Consider the following 17,180-nt stretch of genomic DNA (forward strand, 5'->3'; position numbering starts at 1 on the left):
TTTCTGAAGCAAGGATGTTTACTAATGCTATCGATTGTAATGCTGGGCTTATGTACGTCATGTGCTGCTGGTATCGATGATGTTGGTTCTCGGGTATATTTTGGGAAATGTCTATCCGGGAGGCACATAGAGTATACATGGAGTCATGATTAACCTGAAACTGCTGGCATGGAATGTCCGAGGTCTGAACAACAAAATCAAACGATCTCTGGTTTTAAATATGATTAAGAAATACGACCCGGATATTGCATGCCTCAGTGAGACCCACTTAGAGGGACATAGGTTATTGTCTTTACGCCGGGCCTGGGTGGGATGGGCTTACCACGCCTCTCATTCTTCCTTTTCCAGGGGTGTCTCGGTTCTGATAAAAAAATCAGTGCAATTTGAATTGTTGTCGATCAAAACTGACCCATACGGAAGATTTGTATTTATAGAATGTAAACTGAGCTCCCAGCCTTATTATATCTTAGCGGTGTATGTCCCCCCTCCCTTTTCATATGCTGTGCTGCAACAGGCTGCCTCTTTCATCGCTCCATCTCCTACCACCCCAGTGATATGCCTGGGTGACTTTAATAACATCCTAGATTTGTCCATGGATCGATGGCACTCCCCGAATGTTGCGCTGGCGAGTGGTGGCCCTACCAAGTTTGCGGATTTCTTGGATAGCTTGCAGTGGGTTGATGTGTGGAGGCTCCGTCACCCTACAGCCCGCCAGTTCTCCTGTTTTTCCAGTACTCATGGCTCCTTCTCCAGGATTGACCTGATGCTAGTGTCCCCTGCCCTTGTCCCGGGGATCATTGACATTCATTATGAGGCCCGAGGGGTCTCTGACCACTCCCCTATGTTGATGACTATTGCTGTGGGAGGTCAGAGGGGGCACTCTTATTGGAAGCTGCACCCCTCTTGGCTGACCCAGCTAGGTGACTGTAGCGACCTGGAAACTCAGTGGGGGGGGGGGGGTATTTTAACGATAATGTAGGGTCAGCCCCGGGTGCGATAGTTTGGGATTCATTTAAGGCTTTTTTGAGAGGTTCATATATTGGACGCATAGCGGCTCATAAACTATCCTCCAGGGAGAGAGAACGGGCCCTTGAAAGTGACACCAGGGAACTGGAGACCCAATACTTGCTAGATGGTGCCCCCGCGACGAAGATACGCTGGCTAGTGGCTCAGTCGGCTTGGATGGCTCACCTGTCCAACAAAAACTCACGTTCCCTCCTTTTTAAGGCTACCAATATTTATATGCAGGCTGATAGGACGGGGGGACTCCTGGCCCGTCTGATACACTACGATCGGCCTGGGTCTACGATCACCCAGATGTCCGATGGGGATGGCTCCTTTGTAGACACCACGCCGGACATTGCGCAGTTATTTAGATCTTATTACTCTGGAGTTTATAGCTCACAATTGACGTGCTCTGCCCTAGACATCTCGCACTACCTGAGAGGTGTTGCGATGCCCGCACTCTCCCCTGAGGCCTGTGAGCTGCTGGAGGCGCCCTTGATGCTCGAGGAGGTGACTGCGGCCATTGGTATGTCCCCTAGTGGCAAGGCTCCGGGGTGTGACGGGATTCCCTCCGAGGTTTACAAAACCCATATAGATTTCTTTGGGCCCAGACTCCATGCCCTATACTTGGATATATTCGCCAATAACTAGCTTCCCCTCTCTATGTCAGAGGCAATTATAATAGTGATTCCAAAGCCCGGTAAGGACCCTGGGTCTCCAGACTCATATAGGCCAATTTCCCTGATTCCCACCGATGCTAAGATCCTGGCAAAGATATTGGCGATACGGCTTAACGCAGTGATCACCTCCCTCGTTCACTCGGATCAGACTGGCTTTATGCCAGGCAAATCCACATCTATTAACTTGCGTAGATTATATACCATTCTCCAACTCCCACATGACTCCCCTTCTGACTCGGCTGTGGTCTCGCTAGACGCGGCCAAGGCTTTTGACAGCGTTGAATGGGCTTATCTATGGGAGGTGATGGCTCGTATGGGCTTTGGACCCAACTTTATCAGTTGGACTAAATTACTGTATCAACATCCGAGTGCCAGGATCTTGGTGAACGGTTATGTATCCCCCCCTTTTCAGCTATCCCGTGGTACTAGACAGGGCTGCCCCCTATCCCCCGCACTGTTTGCCCTGGCCATTGAGCCCCTGGCCTGTCTGATAAGATCGCACCCGGATATTGTGGGAATCGGTACGGGCTCACGTGAGGATAGAATAGCTCTTTATGCTGACGACATGCTGTTGTTCTTGCAAGATTACACCAAGTCAATGCCCACTCTGCTGCATGTGATTGAGCGCTTTGGGGATCACTCGGGTCTTAGAATTAACTGGTCTAAATCGTACATTATGCCAGTCATAGGCCCCCCCCCTACTACTCCCAAAATCCCCCTGCCACTATGTTGGACGATACAATTTAAATACCTCGGGATTCAAATAACTAACGACCCTTCTGACTTTGTCCCTCTGAACCTGGACCCAACCATGCAGTGGGTCATGGGCAAATCCAAAACTTGGTGTAAGCTTCCATTGACGGTGTCTGGTAGGGTCAATCTCATTAAAATGATTATACTGCCCAAACTTTTATACATTATTCTCCAGTCCCCGGTATATATTTATCCGCTATTTTTTAGAAAATTGAATAGTGTTCTATCCTCCCTGATATGGGCTAACAAACGACCTAGGATACAGCTAAATACCCTTACCAGGCAGCGCTCTGACGGTGGCCTGGCTCTGCCTAATTTTCAGATGTATTACTACGCTGCTCAGCTGACTCATATTAGTGTGTGGGCGCAGGATTCTGGGGTTGACTCCTTACACTGTGAGTTTATTCGCTGTTACTTTCCTTACCTCTCTCCTGTGCAGGTACTGCTGAGCGGGAGCATGGCTCGGTTTCTTCCCCCTATTATTTTTCAGGCATTAAAAATATGGCAGGCCCTGAGAGTCCTCTTAGGATACGATGGTCTGGACCCTGACACCCCCCTTTGGTACTCTGACTGGCTCCCTGAATTACATGCACTTGAGGGGCGGGAGGTATGGGCCCCTAGATCGGTGATTTCTATCTCCCAACTTTACCTAGATGGGGTACTCAGGTCTTTTCAGCAACTGAAAGATGAGTTTGGGTTACCCAATTCCTATTTTTTCAGATATCTCCAGCTTCGTCACGCCCTCCAGTCCCAGTTCGCTGAGTCCCCCCCACGAATCCTCCCATTTCCCATCAAGACCTTTGTGGCTACTTTGGGTCGAGCTAAGATGGTCTCCTGTGCGTATGGATATTTACTTGCTAGTCTCCATGCGGACCCTCTGACACGTCTCCGTGGAAGGTGGGAGAAGGATATGGGTTTAATAACTGAGGAGGACTGGGCCCTTGCTCTGGAATACCCTGCCAAAGTAACCAAATCTCTTAGATATCAGCAGATTCAATTCTTCATCTTACACAGAACGTATATAACTCCGGCTAGGCTGGCTACTTTCGGTACGGGCGGATCTGGTCTTTGTCCTAAATGCGGGGGGGAGGTGGGAACGTTTTGGCATTTAGTGTGGGATTGCCCGAGGTTGAGGGTGTTCTGGTTGGGGGTCAGGTCAATCCTGGAGAGTACGGGAGTGGCTGGCGAACTGCTTACCCCTCAATTCTGTATTCTGGGAATGGGATACTCATCTTCTCTGTCTGTTTCGATGGGTCTTTATGCTCGCAGTGTATGTGCCTTGGCTAAGGTTTGCATTGCGAGGCTATGGATGGCCCCTAGAGCCCCATTGGTTTCAGCGCTTAAGACCCTAATTAATGATACAATAATTAAGGAAAGATATGTATATATGAAACAAGGTGCATCAGCCAAATTTGAAAGGGTCTGGTCTCCATGGCTTGACTCTCCCCATGCTCACCTGGTCCCTCAACTTTAGAGGGCACTGCAATGCTAACTTACCAAATATTTACTGCTTAGTGACGTACCTGAGATGCTTGGCGATTGAACCCTGCGGAGTCGCCTACTTAATTGTATGACTACGGTGGTCCGAATTCAGACTACCCCTTCTCGACTTGCTTCGGGTTTTGTTTTTGTATTTTATTTTATTCTTTTCTTTTAAGTATATGTTTTTTACTGGTTAGCTTAAGGACGTAAATATAAAAATGTATGAGGATTTATATTTATGGCTGCGGATTTTGCAGACCCAAATAATCTGTACAACAGGACATTATGTGTAATTTCCTCATGATTATGTTCTGATATCCCTCAACTGCGAATTTCCCTTAATATCGGGGCTTTCCCTCGAGCTGCTAGATTTATTGTTGTGGAATTGTGATGCTCTGCAATGTCTGTACCTTTTTCTCCAATTTGTTGAATAAAAATTACTTTATTAAAAAAAAAGTTATGCACTTTGGGACTATAACAATCAGGCAGCCTATAAACTAAATGGGGAAAATGTAGGGATAACAGTAGTTGAAAAAGATTTGGGAGTGCTCATCGACAATAAACTTAGTAGCAGTACGCAATGTCAAAATGCAGCAACAAAGGCTAATAAGGTGTTAGCATGCTAAAACGGGGTATGGAGACGAGGGATGAGTGTAATCCTGCCACTGTATAAATCATTGGTGCGGCCACACCTGGAATATTGTGTACAGTTCTGGGCACCTCACTATAAAAAAGATATCTTGGAACTCGAAAAGGTTCAGAGGCGAGCCACCAGACTGGTTAGAGGCACTGGATTATGAGGAAAGACTAACAAGGTTAGATATGTTTACACTGCAAAAGAGGCGACTGAGAGGGGACATCTCCTATATAATAGCCCAGATCTGTGACTTTGTGATTCATTTGCTAACGCTGGGCGGAGTCACAACACTGGGCGGAGTTAGTCAAATGAGTCACAGATCTGGCCAAATCTATAGGAGACTAAGAGCAGAAGCAGATAGTATGGGCATGGCACAGGCAGGGGTGCATACCTCCCAGCTTTCTTCAGGAAGAAGGAGGGACACACACGTGGTGAAAAGGGGGCGTGGCTTCACGGGAGGGCCCCCGTTTTCGTCAGTGAGGGGGCATGCCCAGCGCTCTGTGAGCTGCTGGCATGCCCCCAGGGGCTGATTGAGTCCGGGGGGCCCAGGCCACTTGAGACAGGGGAGCCCTATCTCATTGCTGTGCCTGCTGTGGGTTGGGGGCGTGGCCTAATCGCGGCCCGCGAGGCCGCGCCCCCTCACGCAAATTCCGGGCTTTTTTTTTTATTTTTTTTAATGGAATTTTGGCCCCTCGACTAGGGGTAAATCCAGAGGAGGTGGTCGCTCCCCCTACACACCCGCACAGGCAGAAGAAAGCAGGGAGACTGCTGCCTCCCTGCAACACCACAGACCTGCCAATACGCAGCAGCGTGTGCTGACAGTAGCACAATGCTGTTGCTGGCAGGACGGGGGAGCTTCAGAGCTGGGACAGAGCTACTCGAGCCGGGGGGCCCCTAAAACTGTGGGGCCAAAGGTACGTACCCCCTGCCCCCCCCCCCTCCCCTTAATCCGGCCCTGCTGCTGGAACCCCCCCTTAATCCGTACCCCCTGATGCCCCCTCTCCCTCTGTCTCCACTATTCACCGCTGCTCTGCTAAGCAGAACAGCGAGTACAGGAGCTTTCCAACTGACCCCCCCCCCCCCCCCCCCTTACCGCGGGACACTGCGACCCGCGGGTGGGACAGCGGGACAGACCCAAAAAAATGGGACTGTCCCGTGAAAATAGGGACATTTGGGAGGTGAGGGGGTATGCCGTATAGACAGACGGGCACCGGCTCACTGTGTGCTTGACCCCCTCTCTCTGGCGCGGAGGAGCGTCACTTTCTGGCACACTCCACGCTTCTTAGCTGCAGTTTTGTGGGGCACCTGCCGCTGTGCAGGTTCCGTACTGCCTCTGTTACCTCCAGCCCCGGCAACCTCACCGCTAGCTGCAGCGCTGCCGCCCGCAGTGAGGTGCGCCCAGCTCCTTCACACACTTTAGCCGGCGGGCAGCGCTGCAGAAGTACGAGCTGCTTGCAGGCTCCGACCCCCTCCTCCCTCCAGCCGCAGCGTCTCCTGGGAGCTAACCAGTCACTCCCAGTCTCCCCTTACCACAGTGCCCAGCAGCCGCAAGGTCCGCGCCACGTGCATGCTATGACCCCCTCCTCCCTCCAGCGTCTCCTGGGGGCTAACCAGTCACTCCCAGTCTCCCCTTACCACAGTGCCCGGCAGCTGCGCGAGGTCTGCGGAGTGGGGGGAGGGATGCGGACGGGCAGAGGAAGCAGGACTCCAGCCTAAGAGAGTCAGCCATGCCAAGTCTCCACCAGCAGCAGATCCCAACAGGTTGGAGTGGAACAGCAGCAGCCAGCAGCAGTGACTCCGGTAACACACATCTGTCTGTCACAACTGTTTTGTCCTTAATACCAATCTCTCCCGTGCCCTGTGTTCTGTCATATCCCTGTCACCCCTGACCTTGCCCTGCCACCCTTATCCTGGCCCTTTCATCCTTATCCTGGCCCTTTCACCCTTATCCTGGCCCTTTGCTGGCCCTGTTACCCTTATGCTGGCCCTGTTACCCTTATGCTGGCCCTGTTACCCTTATGCTGGCCCTGTTACCCCTATCCTGGCCCTGCCGCCCCTACCCTGGCCTGTCACACCTATCTTGTCCCTGTCATTTCTGTCCTGGCCCCGTCGCCCCTGTCCTGGCCCCGTCACCCCTTTTCTGACCCTGTCACCCCTGTCCTGGCCCCGTCAACCCTGTTCTGACCCTGTCACCCCTGTCCTGGCCCTGTTACTGCATACCCTCCAACTACCTTTTTGGCAGGTACAGTACCCGCAGCGCCTCCAGACCTCTCCCCAATGCACCACACCTCCGCACCTTCCCCACCACCACATGCGGCACTCCACCCCTCCCCCACACGCTGTGCCTCCAGACCCCCTACACCACCCGCAGCTCCCACTCCTCCTCCCCTTCACCACCCACAGCACCTCCAGGCCCCCTCCACCATCCACCCCCCTTATATGTCTCCCCCCACACCTGCCCCCCTCCACTCGCAGCATCTGCAGACACCCTCCTCCATCCGCGGTCCCCCCCTCCCCCACCAATGGCACCCCCGCACCTGCCCCTCCACCACCTGCAGCACCTCTGGACCTCCTTCCCTATCCGCTTCACCACCCGTACCGGCCCCTCCCCTACCCATGGCGCCTGCGGACCCCTACCCCACCCCCGGCACTCCCACCCCTTCCCATCCCACAGCACCTCCGGAACCCGTCACCCGTCACCCATCCACAACATCCCCACACCTGCCCCTCTCCCACCCGTGGCACCCCTGCCCCTCCCCCACCTGCAGTGCCTCCGGACCCCTCCCCAATCTGCATCCCCCACTCCTCTGCCCCTCCCCCACCCGCAGCACCTCCTGACCCTTCCCCATCCGGGCCCCACCCCCACTTCCGCCCCCCCCCTCCACCCGCAGCATCTACAGACACCATTCGCAGTCCCCCCCGCACCCGCTACATTCTGTACATCGTGCCCTGCAGGTGCTGTTCACGCCGTCGCAAGGGGCTGCGCCTCCTTCACCATTGCACGCCCTTTCATTGTGCAATATTTAACCACTATCAAAGGAATGCAGGTAATACTTTATATAATACAAATATTGAACCCCAGAAAGGCATGCAAGGGTTAAGGGGGCGTAGCCCCTTGCGACGGTGTGAAGAGCGCCCGTAGGGCGCGATGAAGCACCTAGTTATTAATATTTATAAATACATTAAGGGACAATACAAGGAGTTATCAAACTATTTTTTTATTATTTTTTTACCAAAAAAACACTACATAGGACACGAGGACACCCCCTGAGGTTAGAAGAAAAAAAATTCCATTCTCAACGGAGATAAGGGTTCTTCACAGTAAGAGCAGTAAGGATTTGGAATTCTCTGCCAGAGAAGGTAGTAATGGTGGACTCAATAAGTTTAAAAATGGATTAGATAGATTCCTAGCGGAAAAAATATCCATGGATACAGCATTTAATTAACATATAAAATTATAATATAGGTGGAACACTATGGACATTTTTGTCTTTTTTTTTCAACCTCAACAACTATGTAACTATTATATACAGGGTTATGGTGGGTAAACCAAGCACTATAGTAGTAAGAAAAAAAGAAAAATAAACATAACTGCTAAACATTCACACAGTTTAATTTAGTCTTAAAAATTTTATAGCATAGGCCAGTGGTTCTTAAATTGTGTTTCTAGGCAACCGGGGGTGCCTCAGGACTAGTGATGAGCGGGGTTCGGTTTGGTTCTCAAAACGGCATCTTATTGGCTATCCAAAACACGTGACATCCGTGAGCCAATAAGATGCCGTTTTGAGAACCGAGTAAAACCGAACATCACTACTCAGGACACTTACAGAGGCGACTCAGGTTGGTGGTCCAGGACCATTTCAAACCATTTACATACCTCCCAACATGACCCTCTCCAGTAGGGACACAATGCTCTGCTTCTGGACTTTCCACTTAATCTATGATCACCGGCACCTGTGTTGAACAGGTTAATGGATAAGAAAGGTGTTTCAGCACAGGTGAGGGCAATCATACATTAAGAGGGAAGTCCAGGAGCAGAGCATTGTATCCCTCCTGGAGAGGGTCATGTTGGGAGGTATGCATTTATAGTCAGTGTAATAGGCAAAACCAGCGCTGGTGGCTGCCAGTCGTACAATATGTGGACAAACAGAAGCAAATCCTGTCCCTCACCACACAACTGAACCTAAGGATAATCCTATAAATGCAATCTACTTAATTTTGGGGTGACATGTACTGAGCAGTGATAAAAGTGGAGAAGTGAGCCAGTGTAGAAGTTGCCCATGGATACTAATCAGCTGCTCTGTTACCTTTTATAGAATGCAAATTATAAATGTTACGTCAATGCTGATTGGTTGCCATGGGCAACTTCTCCACTGGCTCACTTCTCGGCTCGTATCACTGCTTAGTAAATTGTCCCTCTTAATCTTTTTTTTTTTTTTTTTTTTCTAAATTTCTCAATAAGAAACTTTTTTGTCCTAGGGGTGCTATGAAAAAAATTCTGATACACTAGGGCACCGTGAGTCAAAAAAAGTTTGGGAACTTCTGGCGTAGGAGATCATTAACGGGTTAAACTTGATGGACAAATTGTGTTTGTTTGTTTTTTTTGTTTTTTTTCAACCTCAGAAACTATATTACTATGGGGTTCGCAGCAGGATTTTTGATAGCAATTGGGCAAAACCATGTGCACTGCAGGGGAGGCAGATATAACATGTGCAGAGAGAGTTAGATTTGGGTGGGTTATTTTATTTCTGTGCAGGGTAAATACTGGCTGCTTTATTTTTACACTGCAATTTAGATTGCAGATTGAACTCACCACACCCAAATCTATCTCTCTCTGCACATGTTATATCTGCCTCCCCTGCACTGCACATGGTTTTGCCCAACTGCTAACAAAGTTCCTGCTGCGATCAACTCAGAATTACCCCCTATGTTACTACTATCTGTGGTGTCACAAAGGCCCCTGATGATGATACAGATCCGCAGCAAGCAGGAGGTTTTGCCTAGGGATGCTTCTTACCTCTGCGGTGATACAAAAGCTGTTTGTGATATAACCACAACAAGCATAAAGTTTTCACCTACTCAGATGTTTCCATTCTCTTTGTTCTAGGCGGGTGGCACACGGTACACGGTCAGCTGCCGGAGAGTTCGCCTGGAAGGCTCTGAGGCGGGAGGGCCAGCAATGGTGCCGCCTGGCGCCGAGACAAACATGGATGATATCACGTCCAGGATCGACAAGATAGCCATCATCGACAAGATTGACATGTCACTGGGTGAGGGAGCCCTTGTTACAGATGCGTCCTCGTACATTCAACCTCAATACGCCATGCAATGCGAGATGCCTGGCGTGAGTGTGCCGTCAGGTCCCGTGCAACTCTGCTAATGTCAGGCATCCCCTTTTTCTCTGACGTCCTAGTGGATGCTGGGTACTCCGTAAGGACCATGGGGAATAGACGGGCTCCGCAGGAGACTGCGCACTCTTTAAAGAAAGATTAGGTACTATATCTGGTGTGCACTGGCTCCTCCCTCTATGCCCCTCCTCCAGACCTCAGTTAGAATCTGTGCCCGGCTCGAGCTGGTTGCACACTAGGGGTTCTCCTGAGCTTCTAGTAAAGAAAGTATTTATTAGGTTTTTCTCTAACGTCCTAAGTGGATGCTGGGGACTCCGTAAGGACCATGGGGAATAGTGGCTCCGCAGGAGACTGGGCACAAAAGTAAAGCTTTAGAACTACCTGGTGTGCACTGGCTCCTCCCCCTATGACCCTCCTCCAAGCCTCAGTTAGATTTTTGTGCCCGAACGAGAAGGGTGCAGGCTAGGGGGCTCTCCTGAGCTGCTTAGTGAAAAGTTTAGTTTAGGTTTGTTATTTTCAGTGAGACCTGCTGGCAACAGGCTCACTGCATCGAGGGACTAAGGGGAGAAGAAGCGAACTCACCTGCGTGCAGAGTGGATTGGGCTTCTTAGGCTACTGGACATTAGCTCCAGAGTGACGATCACAGGCCCAGCCATGGATGGGTCCCAGAGCCGCGCCACCGGCCCCCTTACAGAGACAGAAGAGGTCCGGAAAATCGGCGGCAGAAGACGTCCTGTCTTCACCAAGGTAGCGCACAGCACTGCAGCTGTGCGCCATTGCTCTCAGCACACTTCACACTTCGGTCACTGAGGGTACAGGGCGCTGGGTGGGGGCGCCCTGAGCAGCAATAAAAACACCTTGGCTGGCGAAAATACATCACATATAGCCCCCAGGGCTATATGTATGAATTTTAACCCCTGCCAGAATCCATAAAAAAGCAGGAGAAAAGTCCGCGAAAAAGGGGCGGAGCCTATCTCCTCAGCACACTGGCGCCATTTTCCCTCACAGCTCAGTTGGAGGGAAGCTCCCCTGGCTCTCCCCTGCAGTTACTACACTACAGAAAGGGTTAAAAAAGAGAGGGGGGCACTAATTAGGCGCAGTATTAACAATACAGCAGCTATAAGGGGAAAAACACTTATATAAGGTTATCCCTGTATATATATAGCGCTCTGGTGTGTGCTGGCAAACTCTCCCTCTGTCTCCCCAAAGGGCTAGTGGGGTCCTGTCCTCTATCAGAGCATTCCCTGTGTGTGTGCTGTGTGTCGGTACGTTTGTGTCGACATGTATGAGGAGAAAAATGATGTGGAGACGGAGCAGATTGCCTGTAATAGGATGTCACCCCCTAGGGGGTCGACACCTGAGTGGATGAACTGTTGGAAGGAATTACGTGACAGTGTCAGCTCTGTATAAAAGACAGTGGTTGACATGAGACAGCCGGCTACTCAGCTTGTGCCTGTCCAGACGTCTCATAGGCCGTCAGGGGCTCTAAAGCGCCCGTTACCTCAGATGGCAGATATAGACGCCGACACGGATACTGACTCCAGTGTCGACGGTGAAGAGACAAATGTGACTTCCAGTAGGGCCACACGTTACATGATTGAGGCAATGAAAAATGTTTTACACATTTCTGATAATGAGTACCACCAAAAAGGGGTATTATGTTCGGTGAGGAATAACTACCTGTAGTTTTCCTGAATCTGAGAAATTAAATGAGGTGTGTGATGATGCGTGGGTTTCCCCCGATAACAACTGATAATTTCTAAAATGTTATTGGCATTATATCCTTTCCCGCCAGAGGTTAGGGTGCGTTGGGAAACACCCCCTAGGGTGGATAAAGCGCTCACACGCTTGTAAGAACAAGGGCTCTACCCTCTCCTGAGATGGCCGCCCTTAAGGATCCTGCTGATAGAAAGCAGGAGGGTATCCTAAAATGTATTTACACACATACTGGTGTTATACTGCGACCAGCAATCGCCTCAGCCTGGATGTGCAGTGCTGGGTTGGCATGGTCGGATTCCCTGACTGAAAATATTGATACCCTAGATAGGGACAGTATATTATTGCCTATAGAGCATTTGAAAGATGCATTTCTATATATGCGTGATGCACAGCGGAATATTTGCCGACTGGCATCAAGTCTAAGTGCGTTGTCCATTTCTACCAGTAGAGGGTTATGGACACGACAGTGGTCAGGTGATGCGGATTCCAAACGGCATTTGGAAGTATTGCCTTATTAAGGGGAGGAGTTATTTGGGGTCGGTCTTTCAGACCTGGTGGCCACGGCAACAGCTGGGAAATCCACGTTTGTACCCCAGGTCGCCTCTCAACATGAGAAGACGCCGTATTATCAGGCGCAGTCTTTTCGTGGACAAGCGGGCAAAAGGTTCCTCATTTCTGCCCCGTGACAGAGGGAGAGGAAAAAGGCTGCAGAAATCAGCCAGTTCCCAGGAACAGAAACCCTCTCCCGCCTCTGCCAAGCCCTCAGTATGACGCTGGGGCTTTACAAGCAGAATCAGGCACGGTGGGGGGCCCGTCTCAATGAATTTCAGCGCGCAGTGGGCTCACTCGCAAGTAGACCCCTGGATCCTTCAGGTGATATCTCAGGGGTACAAATTGGAATTCGAGACGTCTCCCCCTCGCCGTTTCCTAAAGTCGGCTTTACCGATGTCTCCTTCTGACAGGGAGACAGTTTTGGAAGCCATTCACAAGCTGTATTCCCAGCAGGTGATAATCAAGGTACCCCTCCTGCAACAGGGAACGGGGTATTATTCCACACTGTTGTGGTACCGAAGCCGGACGGCTCGGTGAGACCGATTCTAAATCTAAAATCTTTGAACACTTACATACAGAGGTTCAAATTCAAGATTGAGTCACTCAGAGCAGTGATTGCGAACCTGGAAGAAGGGGACTACATGATGTCTCGGGACATCAAGGATGCTTACCTTCATGTCCCAATTTACCCTTCTCACCAAGGGTACCTCAGGTTTATGGTACAGAACTGTCACTATCAGTTCAGACGCTGCCGTATGGATGGTCCACGGCACCCCGGGTCTTTACCAAGGTAATGGCCGAAATGATGATATTCCTTCGAAGGAAGGGAATTTTAGTTATCCCTTACTTGGACGATTCCCTGATAAGGGTAAGATCCAGGGAACAGTTGGAGGTCGGTGTAGCACTATCTCAGGTAGTGTTGCGGCAGCACGATTGGATTCTCAATATTCCAAAATCGCAGCTGGTTCCGACGACTCGTCTTCTGTTCCTAGGGATGATCCTGGACACAATCCAGAAAAATGTGTTTCCCCCGGAGGAGAAAGCCAGGGAGTTATCCGAGCTAGTCAGGAACCTCCTAAAACCGAGCCAACTCTCAGTGCATCAATGCACAAGGGTTCTGGGTAAAATGGTGGCTTCCTACGAAGCAATCCCATTCGGCAGATTCCACGCAAGAACTTTCCAGTGGGACCTGCTGGACAAATGGTCCGGGTCGCATCTTCAGATGCATCAGCGGATAACCCTGTCACCAATGACAAGGGTGTCTCTCCTGTGGTGGTTGCAGAGTGCTCATCTTCTAGAGGGCCGCAGATTCGGCATTCAGGACTAGGTCCTGGTGACCACGGATGCCAGCCTGCGAGGCTGGGGAGCAGTCACACAGGGAAGGAATTTCCAGGGCTTATGGTCAAGCCTGGAGACATCACTTCACATAAATATCCTGAAGCTAAGGGCCATTTACAATGCTCTAAGCTTAGCAAGACCTCTGCTTCAAGGTCAGCCGGTGTTGATCCAGTCGGACAACATCACGGCAGTCACCCACGTAAACAGACAGGGTGGCACAAGAAGCAGGAGGGCAATGGCAGAAGCTGCAAGGATTCTTCGCTGGGCGGAAAATCATGTGATAGCACTGTCAGCAGTATTCATTCCGGGAGTGGACAACTGGGAAGCAGACTTCCTCAGCAGACACGACCTCCACCCGGGAGAGTGGAGACTTCACCCAGAAGTCTTCCACATGATTATAAACCGTTGGGAAAAACTCGACAGGTATTGCGCCAGGTCAAGGGACCCTCAGGCAATAGCTGTAGACGCTCTGGTAACACCGTGGGTGTACCAGTCAGTGTATGTGTTCCCTCCTCTGCCTCTCATACCCAAGGTACTGAGATTGATAAGATGGAGAGGAGTAAGCACTATATTCGTGGCTCCGGATTGGCCAAGAAGGACTTGGTAACCGGAACTTCAAGAGATGCTCACGGAGGATCCGTGGCCTCTACCTCTAAGAAGGGACCTGCTCCAGCAAGGACCCTGTCTGTTCCAAGACTTACCGCGGCTGCGTTTGACGGCATGGCGGTTGAACGCCGGATCCTGAAGGAAAAAAGGCATTCCGGATGAAGTCATCCCTATCCTGATCAAAGCCAGGAAGGATGTAACCGCAAAACATTATCATCGCATTTGGCGAAAATATGTTGCGTGGTGCGAGGCCAGTAAGGCCCGACGGAGGAAATTCAACTGGGTCGATTCCTACATTTCCTGCAAACAGGAGTGTCTATGGGCCTGAAATTGGGGTCCATTAAGGTTCAAATTTCGGCCCTGTCAATTTTCTTCCAAAAAGAACTAGCTTCAGTCCCTGAAGTTCAGACGTTTGTAAAAGGGGTACTGCATATACAGCCTCCTTTTGTGCCTCCAGTGGCACTTTGGGATCTCAATGTAGTTTTTGGGTTCCAAAAGTCACATTGGTTTGAACCACTTAAATCTGTGGAGTTAAAATATCTCACATGGAAAGTGGTCATGCTGTTGGCCCTGGCCTGGGCCAGGCGCGTGTCAGAATTGGCGGCTTTATCCTGTAAAAGCCCTTATCTGATTTTCCATTCGGACAGGGCGGAATTGAGGACTCGTCCTCAGTTTCTCCCTAAGGTGGTTTCAGCGTTTCACCTGAACCAACCTATTGTGGTGCCTGCGGCTACTAGGGACTTGGAGGACTCCAAGTTGCTAGACATTGTCAGGGCCCTGAAAATATGTTTCCAGGACGGCTGGAGTCAGAAAATCTGACTCGCTGTTTATCCTGTATGCACCCAACAAGCTGGGTGCTCCTGCTTCTAAGCAGACTATTGCTCGTTGGATTTGTAGTACAATTCAGCTTGCACATTCTGTGGCAGGCCTGCCACAGCCAAAAATCTGTAAATGCTCACTCCACAAGGAAGGTGGGCTCATCTTGGGCGGCTGCCCGAGGGGTCTCGGCTTTACAACTTTGCCGAGCAGCTACTTGGTCAGGAGCAAATACGTTTGTAAAATTCTACAAAATTGATACCCTGGCTGAGGAGGACCTGGAGTTCTCTCATTTGGTGCTGCAGAGTCATCCGCACTCTCCCGCCCGTTTGGGAGCTTTGGTATAATCCCCATGGTCCTTACGGAGTCCCCAGCATCCACTTAGGACGTTAGAGAAAATAAGAATTTACTTACCGATAATTCTATTTCTCGTAGTCCGTAGTGGATGCTGGGCGCCCATCCCAAGTGCGGATTGTCTGCAATACTGGTACATAGTTATTGTTACCAAAAAATCGGGTTATTGCTGTAGTGAGCCATCTTTTCTAGAGGCTCCTCTGTTATCATGCTGTTAACTGGGTTTAGATCACGAGTTATACGGTGTGATTGGTGTGGCTGGTATGAGTCTTACCCGGGATTCAAAATCCTTCCTTATTGTGTACGCTCGTCCGGGCACAGTATCCTAACTGAGGCTTGGAGGAGGGTCATAGGGGGAGGAGCCAGTGCACACCAGGTAGTTCTAAAGCTTTAATTTTGTGCCCAGTCTCCTGCGGAGCCGCTATTCCCCATGGTCCTTACGGAGTCCCCAGCATCCACTACGGACTACGAGAAATAGAATTATCGGTAAGTAAATTCTTATTTTTATTTTCAGTGAGATCTGCTGGCAACAGACTCACTGCTACGAGGGACTTAGGGGAGAGAAGCGAACCTACCTGCTTGCAGCTAGCTTGGGCTTCTAGGCTACTGGACACCATTAGCTCCAGAGGGATCGAACACAGGCCCAGCCTCGGTCGTCCGGTCCTGGAGTCGCGCCGCCGTCCCCCTTGCAGAGCCAGAAGCAAGAAGAACGTCCTGGAAATCGGCGGCTGAAGACTCCGGTCTTCATTAAGGTAGCGCACAGCACTGCAGCTGTGCGCCATTGCTCCCTATGCACACCACATACTCCGGTCACTGATGGGTGCAGGGCGCTGGGGGGGGGGGCGCCCTGGGCTGCAATTAGAGTACCTTACATGGCGAACAGCACATAATATAGTCTAATAAACACTATATTTGCAAAAATCCCCCGCCATAATATAAATATAAAGAGCGGGAGAAGTCCGCCGAGAAGGGGGCGGGGCTATCTCCCTCAGCACACTGGCGCCATTTCCTCTTCACAGCTCCGCTGGAAGACAGCTCCCCAGGCTCTCCCCTGCAGTTTCCAGGCTCAAAGGGTAAAAAAGAGAGGGGGGGCACTAAATTTAGGCGCAAACTGTATTGTATAGCTGCTATAGGGAAAATCACTTTGTGTTAGTGTAAATCCCTGATTATATAGCGCTGTGGTGTGTGCTGGCATACTCTCTCTCTGTCTCCCCAAAGGACTTTGTGGGGTCCTGTCCTCAGTCAGAGCATTCCCTGTGTGTGTGCGGTGTGTCAGTACGGCTGTGTCGACATGTTTGATGAGGAGGCTTATGTGGAGGCGGAGCAGGTGCCGATAAATGTGATGTCACCCCCTGCGGGGTCGACACCAGAGTGGATGGATATGTGGAAGGTTTTACACGACAGTGTCAACTCCTTGCATAAAAGGTTCGATGACATAACAGCCGTGGGACAGCCGGCTTCTCAGCCAGTGCCTGCCCAGGCGTCTCAAAGGCCATCAGGGGCTCAAAAACGCCCGCTACCTCAGATGGCAGACACAGATGTCGACACAGAGTCTGACTCCAGTGTCGACGAGGACGAGACTAATGTACATTCCACTAGGGCCATCCGTTGCATGATTACGGCAATGAAAAATGTGTTGCACATTTCTGACATTAACCCAGGTACCACTAAAAAGGGTATTATGTTTGGGGAGAAAAAGCAACCAGTGGTTTTTCCCCCATCAGATGAGTTGAATGAAGTGTGTGAAGAAACGTGGGCTTCCCCCGATAATAAACTAGTGATTTCTAAAAAGTTACTGATGGCGTACCCTTTCCCGCCAGATGACAAGTTACGTTGGGAGACATCCCTGAGGGTGGATAAAGCGCTCACACGCTTGTCAAAAAAGGTGGC

General features: G+C 50.5%; 1 protein-coding gene across 2 annotated transcripts in view; it reads left to right on the forward strand.

Annotated features, from left to right (window-relative positions):
- The window catches only part of FYTTD1 (forty-two-three domain containing 1), a 112,933-nt gene that overhangs the window by 62,582 nt on the left and 33,171 nt on the right, over positions 1–17,180 (forward strand). For both annotated transcript variants that reach the window (XM_063959105.1, XM_063959113.1), the window contains exon 3: positions 9,665–9,827. In XM_063959105.1, coding sequence (XP_063815175.1) covers positions 9,737–9,827 — 91 coding nt within the window. In that variant the 5' untranslated portion in view covers positions 9,665–9,736. The remainder of the gene's footprint in view (positions 1–9,664; positions 9,828–17,180) is intronic.

The sequence above is a fragment of the Pseudophryne corroboree genome, chromosome 1 (assembly GCF_028390025.1).
Source record: "Pseudophryne corroboree isolate aPseCor3 chromosome 1, aPseCor3.hap2, whole genome shotgun sequence".
NCBI lineage: Eukaryota > Metazoa > Chordata > Amphibia > Anura > Myobatrachidae > Pseudophryne > Pseudophryne corroboree.